Genomic DNA, 15,348 nt, shown 5'->3' with positions numbered 1-15,348 from the left:
TTTACTGATTACTTGAGCTTAAAAGTAACTTAGTTACTTTACTTATTACTTAAGTTCAACAGTAACTAAGTTAGATGAGAAGCAACGTATTTTTCATTTTGTTTGCATTATAGTTAGTTGATAGCTTTTCCTCATTCCGTTCCCATCAACACACACACAAGCGCGCACATTCAGAAACACACGCTCCCGCCATCGTAATTTTGATACGAACAACAACAAAAACTTTTCTTCCCGGTGACAAGTTTAGCAGCTGTTTAACTTGCAAAACTGTGGATGATTGACAGGAGTGAAGCACTTACGTGAACGTCAGCGGCGCGGCGCATTAAGCCGCCTCGCGAGTTCCTGAGTAGTCCTGCACACTGACGACATTGAACGCTCTCACTTTTCTTTGGAATTATTATGCAAGCTAATTATTGTAAGTCCTTCAGTAAGTCAGTCCTTGCCTCCGTGTTGCTTTCAGACTGTGCTCTTGGGTATGAATAATTAGCCCGCAATATATTGCGCCCTTAACACTATTCTCAATGTGTAAATGAAAAAGTAAGAACAATCAAATACAGTTTTTACTACGGAAAATAAAAAATAGTGTGGAGACAGTGAAACACTGCATTTCTTTGCACTTTTATATTTATTGTTACTGTTACTTTCTAACGCGTTACCGGCATCACTGGTCACAAAGCACAGTTAACTGTGGTAATGACTTTTCTGATGTTGCCATTGTTGTAACATCTTCACCTTATTTGCATAATTGTTGTTGTTGACGGGATGAAAGTGGAAATGCATAATTTTTCTATTTTACATTGCTCGCAGTCATTGAATGTTATTGTTTAAGCACGAGACAAACTCTGTGCCCTGCAGACCAATTGGCAAAGGAAGGTTAGTTGGGGACTAACTAATTACATGTAACTAAGAGATTATGTAATTTAATTACATAATTTATGTAACTGCAATCATTACATTACTGGGAGAAAATGTGTAATTAAATTACAGTAGTTGTTTTTGGAAATTCCCATGATTCCAATTTTAGCTACATTAAAAAAAATAGCCGCAGAAACTCAGATTTTTTTTTTTTTTTTTCCAACTCACTTTCTCCTTCTAAAGCAGACACTTGTGATTGGCTCTCTCTGGTCATGTGCCATTCTGCCGTAGTCTCAAACATGACATTTTTCCGAATAGGATCTTAAAGTGCCACCGGTGGTGCAATCTACACGTGCACCCAATTGTTAGTACCTCTCTGTTAATAAAAGAAAACCCACAGTGGTCACAGAACTAACTTGAATCTGACAAAAGTAATACAGAACATTTGAATGAAAAAATGAAAATCAGACATTGCTTTTGAACTATGGTTCGACGGACTTATTTGGAAAAACAAACTCATGAAACAGGCCAGGACAAAAATTATGGTACCCTTAACATTTTCTTGCACATCCTTTTGAGGCAATCAGGGGATAGGAAATAGGATTTAGATCGTGGATCATAGAAGGCCAATGTTTTGCTCTTAGCCATTCTTGGGTGTTTTTAGCTGTGTGTTTTGGGTCATTATCCTGTTGCAAGACCCATGACCTGCGACTGAGACCAAGCTTTCTGAAACTGGGCAGCATATTTCTCTCTAGAATATCTTGATAGTCTTGAGATTTCTTTGTACTCTGCACAGATTCAAGACACCCTGGTGCCAGATGTAACAAAGCAGCCCCAGAACATGACAGAGCCACCTCCATGTTTCACAGTTGGGACAGTGTTCTATTCTCAGTACGCTTTATCTTTGAGTCTGTGAACCTAGAGCTGATCCGTCTTGCCATAGGACATTATCTTTGGCTTTTCAACATGGTTTGGCAAATTCCAATCTCTCTTTTTTTAATGATTTTTAACAGTGGTGTCCTCCTTGGTTGTCTCCCATGAAGTCCACTATGGCTCAAACGACAACAGATCACCTCTACTTTCTTTGGAGGATAGTCTGGGCTCTTTTATTACCATTCATATTATCCGTCTCTTCAATTTGTCATCAATTTTCCTCCTGCAGCCACGTCCAGGGAGGTTGGCTACACTCCCGCGGATCCTCAAATTTGGAATAATACGTGCAACTGTAGTCACAGGAACATCAAACTGCTTGGAGATGGGTCTAATAGCCTTTACCTTGTGCTTGTTTATAATTGTCTTTCTAATCCCCTGAGACAACTCTCTCCTTCGCTTCCTCTGGTCTATGTTTAGTGTAGTACAGACCATGAGTTCAAACAGCACAGTGATTAATTGTCAACCTTTAAATAGGCCGACTACAAGTTGGAGGACACCTGTGATGCTAATTAGATGACACACCTTGTTTGAACATGCCCCTATGGTCAAATTATTTTCAATCTTTTCTAGGGGTCATTTTTGTCCAGGCCCGTTCATGACCTTTTTCCCCTCAAATAATTCTGTTGAACCACAATTCAAAATCAATGTCTGATTTTTACTGGTTAATTTTCATTCAATTTATATTTATTATTATTGTCAGATTCAAGTTATTTCTGTGACCACTGTGGTTTTATCTTTCATTAACAGAGGGGTACCAACAATTTTATCCACGTGTGTACATCGCAAACACATTTTTCATCCTGTTCAAGAACAACAACAACAAAAAAGATTCATGGTTTTAATCCACTTTTTTAGAAGGGTCCTGCTGATCCATTCATTTAAAATTAATACAAATAATCAAATGTAATAGTTATATTACTTTGAGAAAGTAATTGAAATAGTTGCAAAACTATTACATTTTCAACAGGGAAACTTGTAATTATAACCAACTATATTTCAAAGTAATCTTCCCCAAAACTGCACTAAAGTGTATGACAAGAAAGAAATTGCCAAGACATGGTGCCTATTTAGATGTTATGAAAAAGCAGCCATTTAACCACATGTTGGAGACTTTTGACCACACGGTATGTGCTTGCAAGTCACAACTATTTTGGCCGAGGTCAACTTGCCTCACCTGTTCAACTTTACATGAAAAAAAGAGCGTGAGAGACCTAGAGATGGGCTTGAGCGGTTACTCTGACAGTTCATTTTATGACGTTTAATTGTTGAGTAACTAATATGTGAATGTATCAAGGATCGTGTTCACATGCATGTTTTGGCAAAAAGGACTGTGTGTACGTGTACGTACAGCGTTGAGCAGGGTGGCGGTCTTGTCGAGTTCCGGCCAATCGGATGAGAGTTCGGGCTGCAGGCCACCGTGCTGGCTCAGCACGCTTGCCACCAACACACCGAGCAGGCCGCAGCAGCTCACACCTGACAATACCTGCACCTGAACAAACAAGGTTAGTTGTCAATTAAACGAAAGCCAGGCTCCCCATTGGCTCGCTGAAGGAGGGGCGGGATGAGGGCCAGCCCGCCGCATGAGAAGGATCCTCCCGCTGAAACGGCTACATTTTTTGCGAGAAGGGAAACAATGTGCTGTCCTTGTGGTGGAGCGCACCCAGTAGTGTTGTGTGTATGTATACCTTGTGCAGGAAGCACGTGAGGAAGGCATAGGCGGCGTTATTGTTGAGGAAGCTCCTCTCGTCCATCAGGACGCACTTGATGTACTCGCTGAAGGCCGCGTCGTCGCACAGCAGCTTCACGCATGTCTTGGACAGCAGTGACTAAAATGCATTCACATGCACACACACAAAGGATGTTAGCGGGTGGTTTTGGAGCGTGAAGGAGGGGGTGTGTGACAGGCCGAGTGAAAGGGAGAATGCCAGTGTGGGTGATGGGGGCAGGTGACACGAAGGGGCAAGCGACGGGGGTCGGGTGATCGGGTAGGGGTTATGTAACGAGGCGGTTGGCGGACGGGTGAAGGGATGAGTGACGCGGCGAGTGATAGGGGTGTGTGATGGGGCAATCGATGGGGCGAGTGACGGGATGATTGAAAGGACGGGTGAAGAGGTGAGTGACAGTGCGGGCAAGTGATGGGACAGGTAACTGAGTAATTGACGGAGTTGCGGGGTTGTGACGGGCCGAGTGACAGGGCGAGATAGCTGGTGGCACGCTCATGACGTGATGGTGTGTGACAAGTCATGACCGGTCGTGTGAGGGGCCGAGTGGCGGATGTTGTGACGGCGAGGGGGGGTGGGTAGGGTGCAGGGCGGCGGCTCCCACCTGCGACTGGCACAGTTCGGTCCACAGTTTGGGGAAGAGGGCGAGGTGCAGAGGAAGTCCTTCATACGCCATCAGCACACCTGAGAGGACAAGGTAAGGTGAGCAACACACCGCTTGCTGCAGGCGCAGACCAATCAGAAGCGGCAGGCGGGTGACACGCACTCAGCTTGACGAGCGTCTCTGTGAACTTCTCACAATTGATGGCCACGCGACACAGAAGATGGATGAACTGCTGGTACGATAGAAAGTAGTCCAACAGCATGCGGTCGTACACCTCGTCTTTGCCCTGGCGTGCCCAAAACACACACACAATACAGTGTCACGTTCAAATATTAAATAAGATCATGAGGTGCCCCTCATTTGGGGCACGCGCGCACAGCCTTGAGGTGATGTGATACGGGGGTTGGAGGTCATCCTACTCGCTGACCTTGGTGCTCTCCACCATGGACGGCAGCAGGCACATGTTGAGTTCGGGCCTCGGGGGGCGGATGTTGCTCTTGGCCCCCATCAGCTTCATGTTCTCTCGGCAGGGTAGGTATGGCCCCAGCGACACTGTGGGCACATGGACAGCAAGCATGCCACTCACTGGGGACCTTGCGGCGGCAGTGGTTGTAATGAGTTATGTTGTCGTGACTCACTGGGTATGTTGCTGTGGTGGTACGTGAAGTGGTTGTGTTGCAGAAAGGGCACCAGCGTATGCAGGAAGTCGTGCGGGCTGAGCAGAAGGAGTTCCTTCAGGACGTCTGGGGAAGCAAGGAGACAAAAGCCCGTAGGTTGGTTTTGTCCGGCGTGCGCGCCTTGGGCATCCCGCGATATATGATGATGTCAGCGGCTTACCCAGGCACGCGTTGCGCAGCTCGGGCGGGCTGTACGAGTTGAGCAGCGTGAGGAGCTTGTGGGCAAAGTCAATCCTCTCTTGCCACTGGATCAGAGCCTGCTTCACATCTGACACAGACAAAAAACAAACAAAAAAAACCCTGAAAACATGAGTGCGGTTTTACCGGCATAAAGAAAATGTGGCTGTAAAAGATGTGACATTGTGAAACTTGTTATTCCAGGGTTCCCCCGCTGCAATGAATGGGGAGAATTGATTTGATATACAGTGGTGCCTTGAGATAAGAGTTATTTTTTCCGCGGCCATGCTTGTAACTCAAAACACGCATTTCAAATCATTTTTTCCCCATTGAAATGAATGGAATTGCCAGTAATCTGTTCCAGCCTCCTAAAAAAACTTTTTTTTTTTTTAAATTAGCACTCTATAAAATTATGAATTATTAATGACATTGAAATTAATTAAACTGTTTTTGTCAAAACCAATTTATTCAATTCAATGGACATTGCGTAGCTCCTTATTTGCTTGGCCGCCTGAGGGCAGCATAATACTGGTCACTCCTCAGTAAGCCGCAGTAATATTAGTCATTCATTGCAGAGAATGAAAAAAATGCCTGTGAGTATTGCTATAATACCTGTTAACATGTGCTGTTGCTCTATCTTTTGTGTTCAAATGTGTTGTTTAACAGGTTACAACACCACAACACTGATGCTATTTGTGAGCAGTCTATGGCTCTTTGCATTGTTTGTTGCATGAAGCTACACTGACGTGATAACCGAAGCTGAAGCTATGTGGTTGTTTTCAAAGACGTTATAATTGTCTTTGTTTTGTTGGCATATTGAGTTACGAGTTTGGCCACGGAACAACTTGGGCCTGCCACACACTGTGCAAAGCAGTCGATTCTGATTGGACCGGATCCATCCATCCAATTTCTTCCGCTTATCCGAGGTTGTGTTCTCTCCAGCGTGTCCAGGGTCGTTCCCGGGGTCTCCTCCCGGTGGGACATGCCCGGAACACCTCAGCAGGGAGGCGTCCAGGAAGCATCCTAATCAGATGCCAGAGCCACCTCAAATGGCTCCTTTCAATGCGGAGGAGCAGCGGCTCGACTTTGAGCCACTCCCGGAAGGCCGAGCTTCTCACCCTCTCTCTAAGGGAGAGCCCCAGACACCCTGCAGAGGAAACTCATTTCGGCCGCTTGTATCCGGGATCTTTCTTTCGGTCACGACCCACAGCTCGTGACCCTAGGTGAGGGTAGGAACGTCGATCGACCGGTAAATTGAGAGCTTCGCCTTTTGGCTTAGCTCCTCCTTCAACACGACAGACCGATAAGTCTGCATCACTGCAGACGCTGCGCGGATCTGTCAATTAAATGCACAAAAGCTTTCATTCACGCTAAAATATTTGTATGTTTTGGACCGGATCATCAAATAAAAATATTTTAGCATGAATGAAAGCTTTTGGGCATTTAATTGGCTAGCTGATACACTGTGCAACTGCGATTCAAATTTTGAATCACGGCAAAACCAAAAGCAGACTAATTGGCCACTCATGCAAACAGTTGCCAAACCCTGCATCCTGCGCAACAGTTCAGTCGGGTTCGGCCGAGTCACTCGGTGCCCGGCAGCCTTCAAACCTGTAATCCATGGTACTTGACCAAAATCAAAAAAGTGATTGTTTGAGCCAGTGTGAAGCGACGCTTGCGCGCACACGAGAAGATTGTTAATGCCTCTGCCTTAATCTGAGCCAAGAAAAAGCCTGATGACCAACACGAAGATGATGATGCCGGCGTACCTTTGCGCTGTAGGTAAGGCCTGGTGGCCTTGAGCACAGACAGGAAGATGGAGAGCAGCTCTACCAGGTCTCCGGTGACGTGGCAGGCAGTGGCCTCGTGATACATCATGTGCAGTGTGTTGAACGACTGCGGGGACAACTCGTCAAGTAAGTTATAGACACCGCAACACACGCAAACGCGACGTGGTGTCTACCTCTGTCATGAGGATGAGTCCTCTGTTGAAGACCACCAGCAGTCGGTCCTCCTCATTCTCCAGCAGGACCCTGAAGGCACTGAAACAACAACAACACAAAACATTACAACACAAAGCACACACACCATAATCAGATACACATTAAACACCACACAGATGCTAACCACATAGGAATGGCAGATAGGGTTCAAATGAATGGAGTCAGCGAGACTCCTGTAAAATATCCACACTCACGCTTTTATGCTCACCCCCGTCCACTCTCTTTAGCAACCCGCCTCTTCCTTAACTATTCATCTTTTTATGGTTTAAGAAATGCAATAAATTTCAATATACTATCTGTACAGCATAAAATGCCTCTACAGGCTCGCTATTCAGGGCGTCCATATATCCATTTGCTCAATGTGCGGGGTTCGACCACGTCGTGTAGTGTGCGGCAGCCTTTACGCACACCGCAGACGTCAAATTTGACACAAATACAATAAATATGACTCAACAAATAAATATGATGCAGATGCAAAACACGGCAAATACAACGCAGACGCTAAACGTTGCAACCTGCTTAACACATGGCGGGTTCACATGCAGACTTTCTTTCATTGATTGAAATCAGTTCGATTGACGATTTCAGGTCAACTGTTAACGTGAGGTGATTTATTCTGACCTGGTGCTTACAGGTATGTGCCAAAAAATTGGAATATCAAGGGAAAGTCAATTTATTGAAATCATTTGTTTCAAAAAGTGGAACTTGCATAATAGTTCACCACAGTAAATTTCTTCAAGCCTTTGTTTCAATTTTGATGATTATGACAGAAAGACAAAAAAATAAACAAATCCAGTGTTTCACAAAATTTGAATATTTCATGTGACCAACAAAAAAGGATCTTAAGGAAGCACTGAAGAGGAGAAGGCTTACAGAAGCGGTTACTTATTTGTTCGACATTTTGGTTTTTGCTAACTTTTTTTTTTTTTTTTTTAAATAGTTCATCTTCTTTTCCTTTCGGCTTGTCCCGTTAGGGGTCGCCACAGGGTGTCATCCTTTTCCATGTAAGCCTATCTCCTGCATCCTCCTCTCGAACACCAGTTAAGCTCATGTCTTTCCTCACTACAACCATCAACTTTCTCTTTGGTCTTCCTCTAGCTCTCTTGCCTGGCAGCTCAATACTCATCCTCCTTCTACCAATAGACTCTAGAATAGAATCTCTCTCCTCTGGATGTGTACAAACCATCGAAGTCTGCTCTCTCTAACTTTGTCTCCAAAACATCAAACCTTGGCTGTCCCTCTGATGAGTTAATTTCTAATCCTGTCCAACCTTGTCTCTCCTAGAGAGAACCTCAACATCTTAATGCACATATATTCTGTTTTACTTCGGCTAATCTTCATTCCTCTCCTTTCCAGTGCATGCCTCCACCTTTCTGTTCCTCCACTTGCTCGCTGCTTTCACTGCAGATCACAATGTCATCTGCACAAATATTATGGTCCACGGGGATTCCAGTCTAACCTCATCTGTCACCCTATCCATCACCACTGCAAACAGTTCCAATCAACACATTTCCATCTCTATCCTTAATCACCCTAACCTGCTGCACATCCCATCTCTAACCCAATGTCTGCCCAACCTGTAGATAATTTTTCTCCTTTAGTTTCTAAACCTGGCATGCATACCATATGCCTCTTTGACACCTCTATCTTTGCCCTACGTCGCATCTCAATGTATTCCTTTCTCCTCACCTCGGTCCTCTCAGTGTCCCACTTCTTAGCTAACCTCTTTCCTTGTATGATTTCCTGTACTTTGTGGTTCCACCACCAAATCTCCTTCTCTCCTTTCCTACCAGAAGATGCACTAAGTACTCTCCTGCCTGTCTTCCTGATCACTTTGGCTGTAGTGATCCAGTCTTCTAGAAGCTCCTCCTGTCCACTGAGAGCCTGTCTCATCTCTTCTCAAAAAGCCGCACAACACTCTTCCTTTCTCAGCTTCCACCACATGGTTCTCTGCTCTGCCTTTGTCGTATTAATCTTCCTCGCCACCACCAGAGTCCTCTTACACACCACCACCCTATGCTGTGTAGCCACACCCTCCCCTACCACTACCTTACAGTCAGTAACCTCTTTCAGATTACGTCATCTGCACAAAATGTAATCCACCTGCGTGCTTCTACCGCCGCAATGGAGGTCACATTATGTTTCTGCCTCTTCTGGAAGAAAGTGTTCACTGCAGCCATTTCCATCCCTTTTGCAAAGTCTACCACCATCTGTCCCTCCAAGTTCATTTCCTGGATGCCAAGCTTAGCCATCTCTTCTTCATCACCCGTTTCCTTCACCAACATGTCCATAACAATCTGCACCAATCACAACTCTCTCTCTCTCTCTCTCTGGGATGCTCAGAACTACTTCGTCTAGCTCCATCCAGAATTTCTCTTTCAGCTCTAGGTCACATCCTACCTGTGGGGCATAGCCACTCATCACATTACCCATAACACCCTCAATTTCAAGTTTCAGCCTCATCACTCGATCTGACACACTTTTCACTTCCCAGACATTAACTAATGCTTCCTTTAAAATAACCCCTACTCCATTTCTCGTCCCATCTACAGCATGGTAAAATTATTTGAACCCTGCCCCTAAACGTCTAGCCCGACTGCCTTTCCACCTGCAATCCTGGACACACAATATATAAACCTTTCTCCTAATCATCATGCCAACCTAAATACATCACAGAAGCTAAATACAAGGCAGACAAACATGATGCAATACATACATTAAATACAAAGACATGCATTAAAAATAACGTGAGAACATGGGTGTTGACGCAGGTGACCTGATGAGGGTGGTCCAACACGAGCGTCCATCCAGGCATCTCAGGTAGCAGCTGATGGTCGTCTTCTTGAACTGCTTGACGTCCTCCACTTCTTCTTCATGCATGTCGGATCGCTGCGCCACGAACAACTGCATCAGATTGAACAGCTCCTCCACTGCCTGCAGGGGGCCAACGACAGCATTGTTAACGCTTCTTTCCCGCGATTGATAGCTTCAATATCAAAGACTTCTGAGCGAGCGTACCCTGGGATACTGGCTGGCGTGCGGAGTAAGGTTCTTGAAGGCCCACTGGATGTTCTGGTGCGAGGCCAGCTGGCGTGTGAAGGCGGGAGACTGGTCGCAGCACATGCGCAGGATGCCATAGTAGGCAGGCAGCATGCTGCGGTTGAACAGCACCACCTCCTGGTCGTCGTGGTCGGCCAGGATGTAGTTGAATGCGATGTTCTTGGTGACGGCCGGGTTCTGCACCACAAGCCGGACGTTCTCGCTGCAGTCCACGCACACGTTGTACCAGAAGGACAGGAGCGCCTGCTTGTTGTGGTTGGTGGCGATGGCCGGCTCAGACAGTTTGGGCTGCCGGTAGACAGATGCAGAGCCGCGTTATCCACAAAAACAACCTTAGCACAGTGGAACCTCAATAAAACCGACACCAATATAACGGACATCAGATAAAACAGACTGTCAGGATTGAACAATGTGTCCAAAAATGTATTAATTAATTTCCATTTGTCACCTAAAATGCCGTTGACAAAGTCTGTTAGTTTCAGAATTCAGTGTGTGTGTATATATATATATATATACATATATATATACATATACATATATACACATACATATATATATATATATATATATACATATATATACACACACACACACACACAGACACACACACACACAGTGATGCTGTGTTACGTGTTACTCCAAAATTCCGCCATTTTGAGTAACGAGCGAAGTAACGCATTACTATTCCCCAGGAGAATAATCAGACTACACTTACTTTTTCAAAACAGCAACAGTTACTTTTGAGTCATTAATGTCTCTCACTATGTACTGGTTTGAGGCAGCTGGTGACTCGAAAATTCTCAGTCCAGCCATTCAATGACATTTAACCGCTGAGGAAGACCGCTGATTTTTCAATAAGCGGAAGAAAACGCACAATGGACAGTGATGATGTAGCGCCATAAAAGTACAAAGAAATGCACAATTTCATGATCGCCACACTATTTGTCTTATTTTCTTTTGTAAAACGTGTATTTGATTGTTGTTACTGTTTTATTTACACATTAAGAATACAACTGTACGGTCGTGTTAAGCGCGCAATGCATTGTGGGTTCATTATTCATACAGAAATGCGTCAAATTGTCATACAATAAGGACTGATTCACGGAAGGACTTATAACACTTAAATATTTACAATGAAAAGTAAAGAGCTTTCAACTTCATTGTAGTCTGGACCTTTAGCTGGTTTGACGCGCTGCATGCCTGACGTCCCGTAAGTTAGTCTCAGTATCAACTAGCTAGCACCAGATCAAAAATGCGAAGTTAAGAACCAACTTGCTCGCTAGCCAACTTTTAGCATTTTGCTCAGTACTTCTGTAAATGTCATACGTGCATCTGTAAATGCGCTAATGTCTGTATGTACAATATATACTGTAACATCTGTTGCCAGTACTAATTGTCAATTTACAATCCACAGATCAATTTCGGGCATGGGTCCATGAGTCTTTTTGATGCATCCTATTATGATAGACGTGTGCCCACTTTCATGTCAATTGGTCAAACTGGCAAATTGAGGAGATTCAAATGGCAGACTAATAATAATAATCCAAGGAAGGCAAAGAGTTCCACGAGCGCATACCTGGAAGAGGTTCCAAAGGTCCATGAAGTAGAGGGAAAACATGAGCTTCTCGGTCTTGGAGATGAGGCAGTACGTCATGAAGCTGAAGTACTGCACCAGCTTGGTGGTACCATGCACGCTGGCATCCACGTACAGCTTGGCGCGGCCCAGCAGGCCCAGCAGGAGGTTGTACACCTGGTGCAGCACAGCCGTGGTGTCGGGGGACAGCGGCAGCTCGCGGGTGGGCAGGTGCAGCGAGCGTGTGGAGCGGAACATCTGACGGAAAGAGTTGCTGGGGATCAGCGACACCAGGAGGTACGCCGCCGCTAAGCCAAGGGGGAAATAATTGATTAAAATGGGAATTTTCCTTTTTCCTTGTACAACCCCAATTCCAATAAAGTTGGGACATTGCGTTAAACAAATAAAAACTGAATACAATGATTTGCAAATCATGTTCAACCTATATTTAATTGAATACACTACAAAGACAAGTTATTTAATGTTCAAACTGATAAACATTGCTTTTAGCAAATAATCATTAACTTTGAATTTTATGGCTTCAACACGTTCCAAAAAAGCTGGGACAGGGTCATGTTTACCACTGTGTTACATCACCTTTTCTTTTAACAACATTCAATAAACGTTTGGGAACTGAGGACACGAATTGTTGAAGCGTTGTAGGTGGAATTCTTTCACATTCTTGCTTGATGTAACAGCTTCAGCTGTTCAACAGTCCGGGGTCTCCGTTGTCGTATTTTACGCTTCATAATGCGCCACACATTTTCAATGGGAGACACGTCTCTCTTACAGCACTACTTTACTACAAAGCCACGCTGTTGTAACACGTGCAGAATGTGGTTTGGCATTGTCTTGCTGAAATAAGCAGGGGTGTCCATGAAAAAGACCTTGCTTGGATGGCAGCATATGTTTCTTCAAAACCTCTATGTACCTTTGAGCATTTATGGTGCCTTCACAGATGTGTAAGTTACCCATGCCATTGGCACTAACACAGCCCCATACCATCACGGATGTTGGCTTTTGAACTTTGCGTCCTTTACAGTCCGGACGGTTCTTTTCTTCTTTGGCCCGGAGGACACGACGTCCACAATTTCAAAAAACAATTTGAAATGTGGACTCGTCGGACCACAGAACAGTTTTCCACTTTGCATCAGTCCATCTTCGATGAGGTCGGGCCCAGAGAAGCCAGCTGCGTTTCTGGGTGTTGTTGATAAATGGCTTTTGCGTTGCATAGTAGAGTTTCAAGTTGCACTTATGGATGTAGCACCAAACTGTTCTTTACTGACATTGGTTTTCCGAAGTGTTCCTGAGCCCATGTGGTGATATCGTTTACACATTGATGTCGGTTTTTGATGAAGTGCCGCCTGAGGGATTGAAGGTCACGGGCAATCAATGTTTTTCGGCCTTGCCGCTGACATGCAGTGATCTTCCCAGATTCTCTGAACCTTTTGATGATATTATGGACCATAGATGATGAAATCCCTAAATTCCTTGCAATTGTATGTTGAGGATCATTGTCCTTAAGCTGTTCGACTATTTTCTCATGCACTTGTTCACAAACAGATGAACCTCGCCTCCCATCTTTGCTTGTGAATGACTGAGCAATTCAGGGAAGTTCCTTTTATACCCAATCATGGGACCCACCTGTTCCCAATGAGCCTGTTCACCTGTTGAATGTTCCAAGCAGGTGTTTGATGAGCATTCCTCAACTTTCTCAGTCTTTTTTGCCACCTGTTCCAGCTTTTTTGGAATGTGTTGCAGCCATAAAATTCCAAGTTAATGATTATTTGCTAAAAACAATAAAGTTTATGAGTTTGAACATGAAATATCTTGTCTTTGTAGTGTATTCAATTAAATATAGGTTGAACATGATTTACATATTGTATTCTGTTTTTATTTATGTTTAACACAACGTCCCAACTTCATTGGAATTGGGGTTGTAAAATCCAATCTGTGAGCTTTTATTTGAACGGCGTCTGTCGCAGGCTGGCCTACATACAGGTGCGCACACGAGGGTAGTTGTGGGCCAGCAGGAAGCGCTCCACCCAGTTCTCCATGTTCTGCAAAACCCAGCTGTGGGCCAGCTTGTTCCGAGGAGTCTGCACCGCGAGCCAGTCCAAACACTGAGTCGGGTTGTACTCGATCACCTGAGGAGGAGACACAAAAAAAAAAAGCAAACCTTCAAGCAACACAACCTCCAGGACCTGCTCGCTCATCCTCATCATATCATGCACATTAACATACACTATGTACTGTATATATGGTATTTCTTGTACATAATATTCCACTGCCTTACTGCTATTTGCAATGCATAATTTAGTCATAGCTCTATAGTTTCTATAGTCTTTTTTTCCCCCTATTTTTCCATTTTACTAAGTTGGGTGTTGGACCCCAATTTTGTTGTACTGTATCTGCACCATACAATGACAAAGGATTTCTATTCTATTCTAGTCAAATATCCATATTTATACCCGTTTGTACTCATTGGTCAAATATGATTGCAGAATGTATTCTATAATTTCTTTTACGGAACACAACCAATATGTATACATATTTTTTTTAATATAATTTTAAAAATTTAACAAAGTGCAATAACACTATTACAGAACATATTTTTTAACTGCAATTACATTTCAAAAGGTGAAAGAGAACTATTAAGTATACATATTTTTTTTAATGTACATATTTGTACACCACAACAGTTCTTCCAAAGTTGTTGGTTTGGTAGAATAGACTTGCTCCTCTAATCGTGGAACATACACAAAGGAATTGAGAAAAATATGACAACATATGAATAAATAAGTATTTTAAAATAGGGAGTTACTTTTCAATCACCCTGTAGAAAACACTTGATTTCAGTAATTGCTGCTGAGGATGGCCCAACCAGTTATTAGGTTTAATTAACCAAAATTAACCAAAAATTGTGATTAGCCACAATTCATGATTTAACAAGTGGGGTAATTACTTTTTCCACACAGCTCCAGGTAACTTTGAATAGTTTTTTTTTTTTTCCTTAATAAATGAAAGCATTTAAAAATAGCCTTTTAAGTTCACTTGGGTTATATTTGATATTTACCTTTGTTTGAAGTAGATGCAAAAATCTAAGAATTTGAGAAGGGGGCCAATACTTTTTCACGGCACTGTATGTGGCATTTACCTCCCAGATCCTCTGCAGGATGTATGAGGCGAAGGAGGGCATCCCCGGGGGGCCGCCCGCAAACTCCATCAGCATGGTGAGCAGCTTGAAGAAAGGATTAGCAGCCTGAAGAGACAACAAGTCCAAACCATTGAAGGAAAAAAAAAATCACCGACAGGAAGTCTTATTTACTTCATTTACACTAGAACGATGCTACTTTATTTCAGTTGGTCACCAAGGCTGAGGTTGATGGAAGATGGAAATGCTTTTTTATTTGTCTGTTGAATGGGACATTTTTTTTGGGGGGGGGGGCTCTTGTCATTCATGTAACATTTTCAATGAGACTTTGTTGCTATTTGTATATGGGGGGGATATTTTTGTTCATTTTTCAATGGGTTAGATGAGTAATATTTAACTCAACATGCATGTTTCCGTTAAATGAAAGAATTTATTGTTCAATTAAATATTTAAAACTTGAAGTTCTACTTACAAATAAATCTGCTGAAATGAATGTTTGTTTAAATGCATCTCTTGCACGGATGTCTGCTTATGACAAAACAAAATGTTCATATTTATTAGGGCTGGGTTTTGATAACCTCCCCATTCGAT

General features: G+C 43.5%; 1 protein-coding gene and 1 long non-coding RNA gene across 4 annotated transcripts in view; both read right to left on the bottom strand.

Annotated features, from left to right (window-relative positions):
* usp34 (ubiquitin specific peptidase 34) overlaps window positions 1-15,348 on the bottom strand; it is a 93,180-nt gene that overhangs the window by 2,623 nt on the left and 75,209 nt on the right. For all 3 annotated transcript variants that reach the window (XM_061770172.1, XM_061770173.1, XM_061770174.1), the window contains exons 64-77: window positions 14,761-14,865; window positions 13,603-13,750; window positions 11,607-11,911; window positions 9,989-10,318; window positions 9,747-9,904; window positions 6,931-7,009; window positions 6,737-6,863; window positions 4,951-5,058; window positions 4,752-4,856; window positions 4,541-4,665; window positions 4,276-4,399; window positions 4,114-4,193; window positions 3,474-3,614; window positions 3,137-3,277 (exon numbers count right to left, since the gene is read on the bottom strand). In XM_061770172.1, the coding sequence (XP_061626156.1) occupies window positions 3,137-3,277; window positions 3,474-3,614; window positions 4,114-4,193; window positions 4,276-4,399; window positions 4,541-4,665; window positions 4,752-4,856; window positions 4,951-5,058; window positions 6,737-6,863; window positions 6,931-7,009; window positions 9,747-9,904; window positions 9,989-10,318; window positions 11,607-11,911; window positions 13,603-13,750; window positions 14,761-14,865 (2,076 nt within the window). The remainder of the gene's footprint in view (window positions 1-3,136; window positions 3,278-3,473; window positions 3,615-4,113; window positions 4,194-4,275; window positions 4,400-4,540; window positions 4,666-4,751; window positions 4,857-4,950; window positions 5,059-6,736; window positions 6,864-6,930; window positions 7,010-9,746; window positions 9,905-9,988; window positions 10,319-11,606; window positions 11,912-13,602; window positions 13,751-14,760; window positions 14,866-15,348) is intronic.
* On the bottom strand, window positions 7,628-9,738 carry LOC133476585 (uncharacterized). The gene is made up of 2 exons (XR_009788091.1): window positions 9,320-9,738; window positions 7,628-9,118 (listed from the first exon to the last, which is right to left on the bottom strand). It is a non-coding gene; the product is annotated as an uncharacterized LOC133476585 (long non-coding RNA).

Source organism: Phyllopteryx taeniolatus, chromosome 4 (assembly GCF_024500385.1).
Source record: "Phyllopteryx taeniolatus isolate TA_2022b chromosome 4, UOR_Ptae_1.2, whole genome shotgun sequence".
Classification (NCBI taxonomy): domain Eukaryota; kingdom Metazoa; phylum Chordata; class Actinopteri; order Syngnathiformes; family Syngnathidae; genus Phyllopteryx; species Phyllopteryx taeniolatus.
The sequence above is the reverse complement of the archived record's forward strand: the minus strand, read 5'-3'. Positions and strand labels throughout refer to the sequence as shown.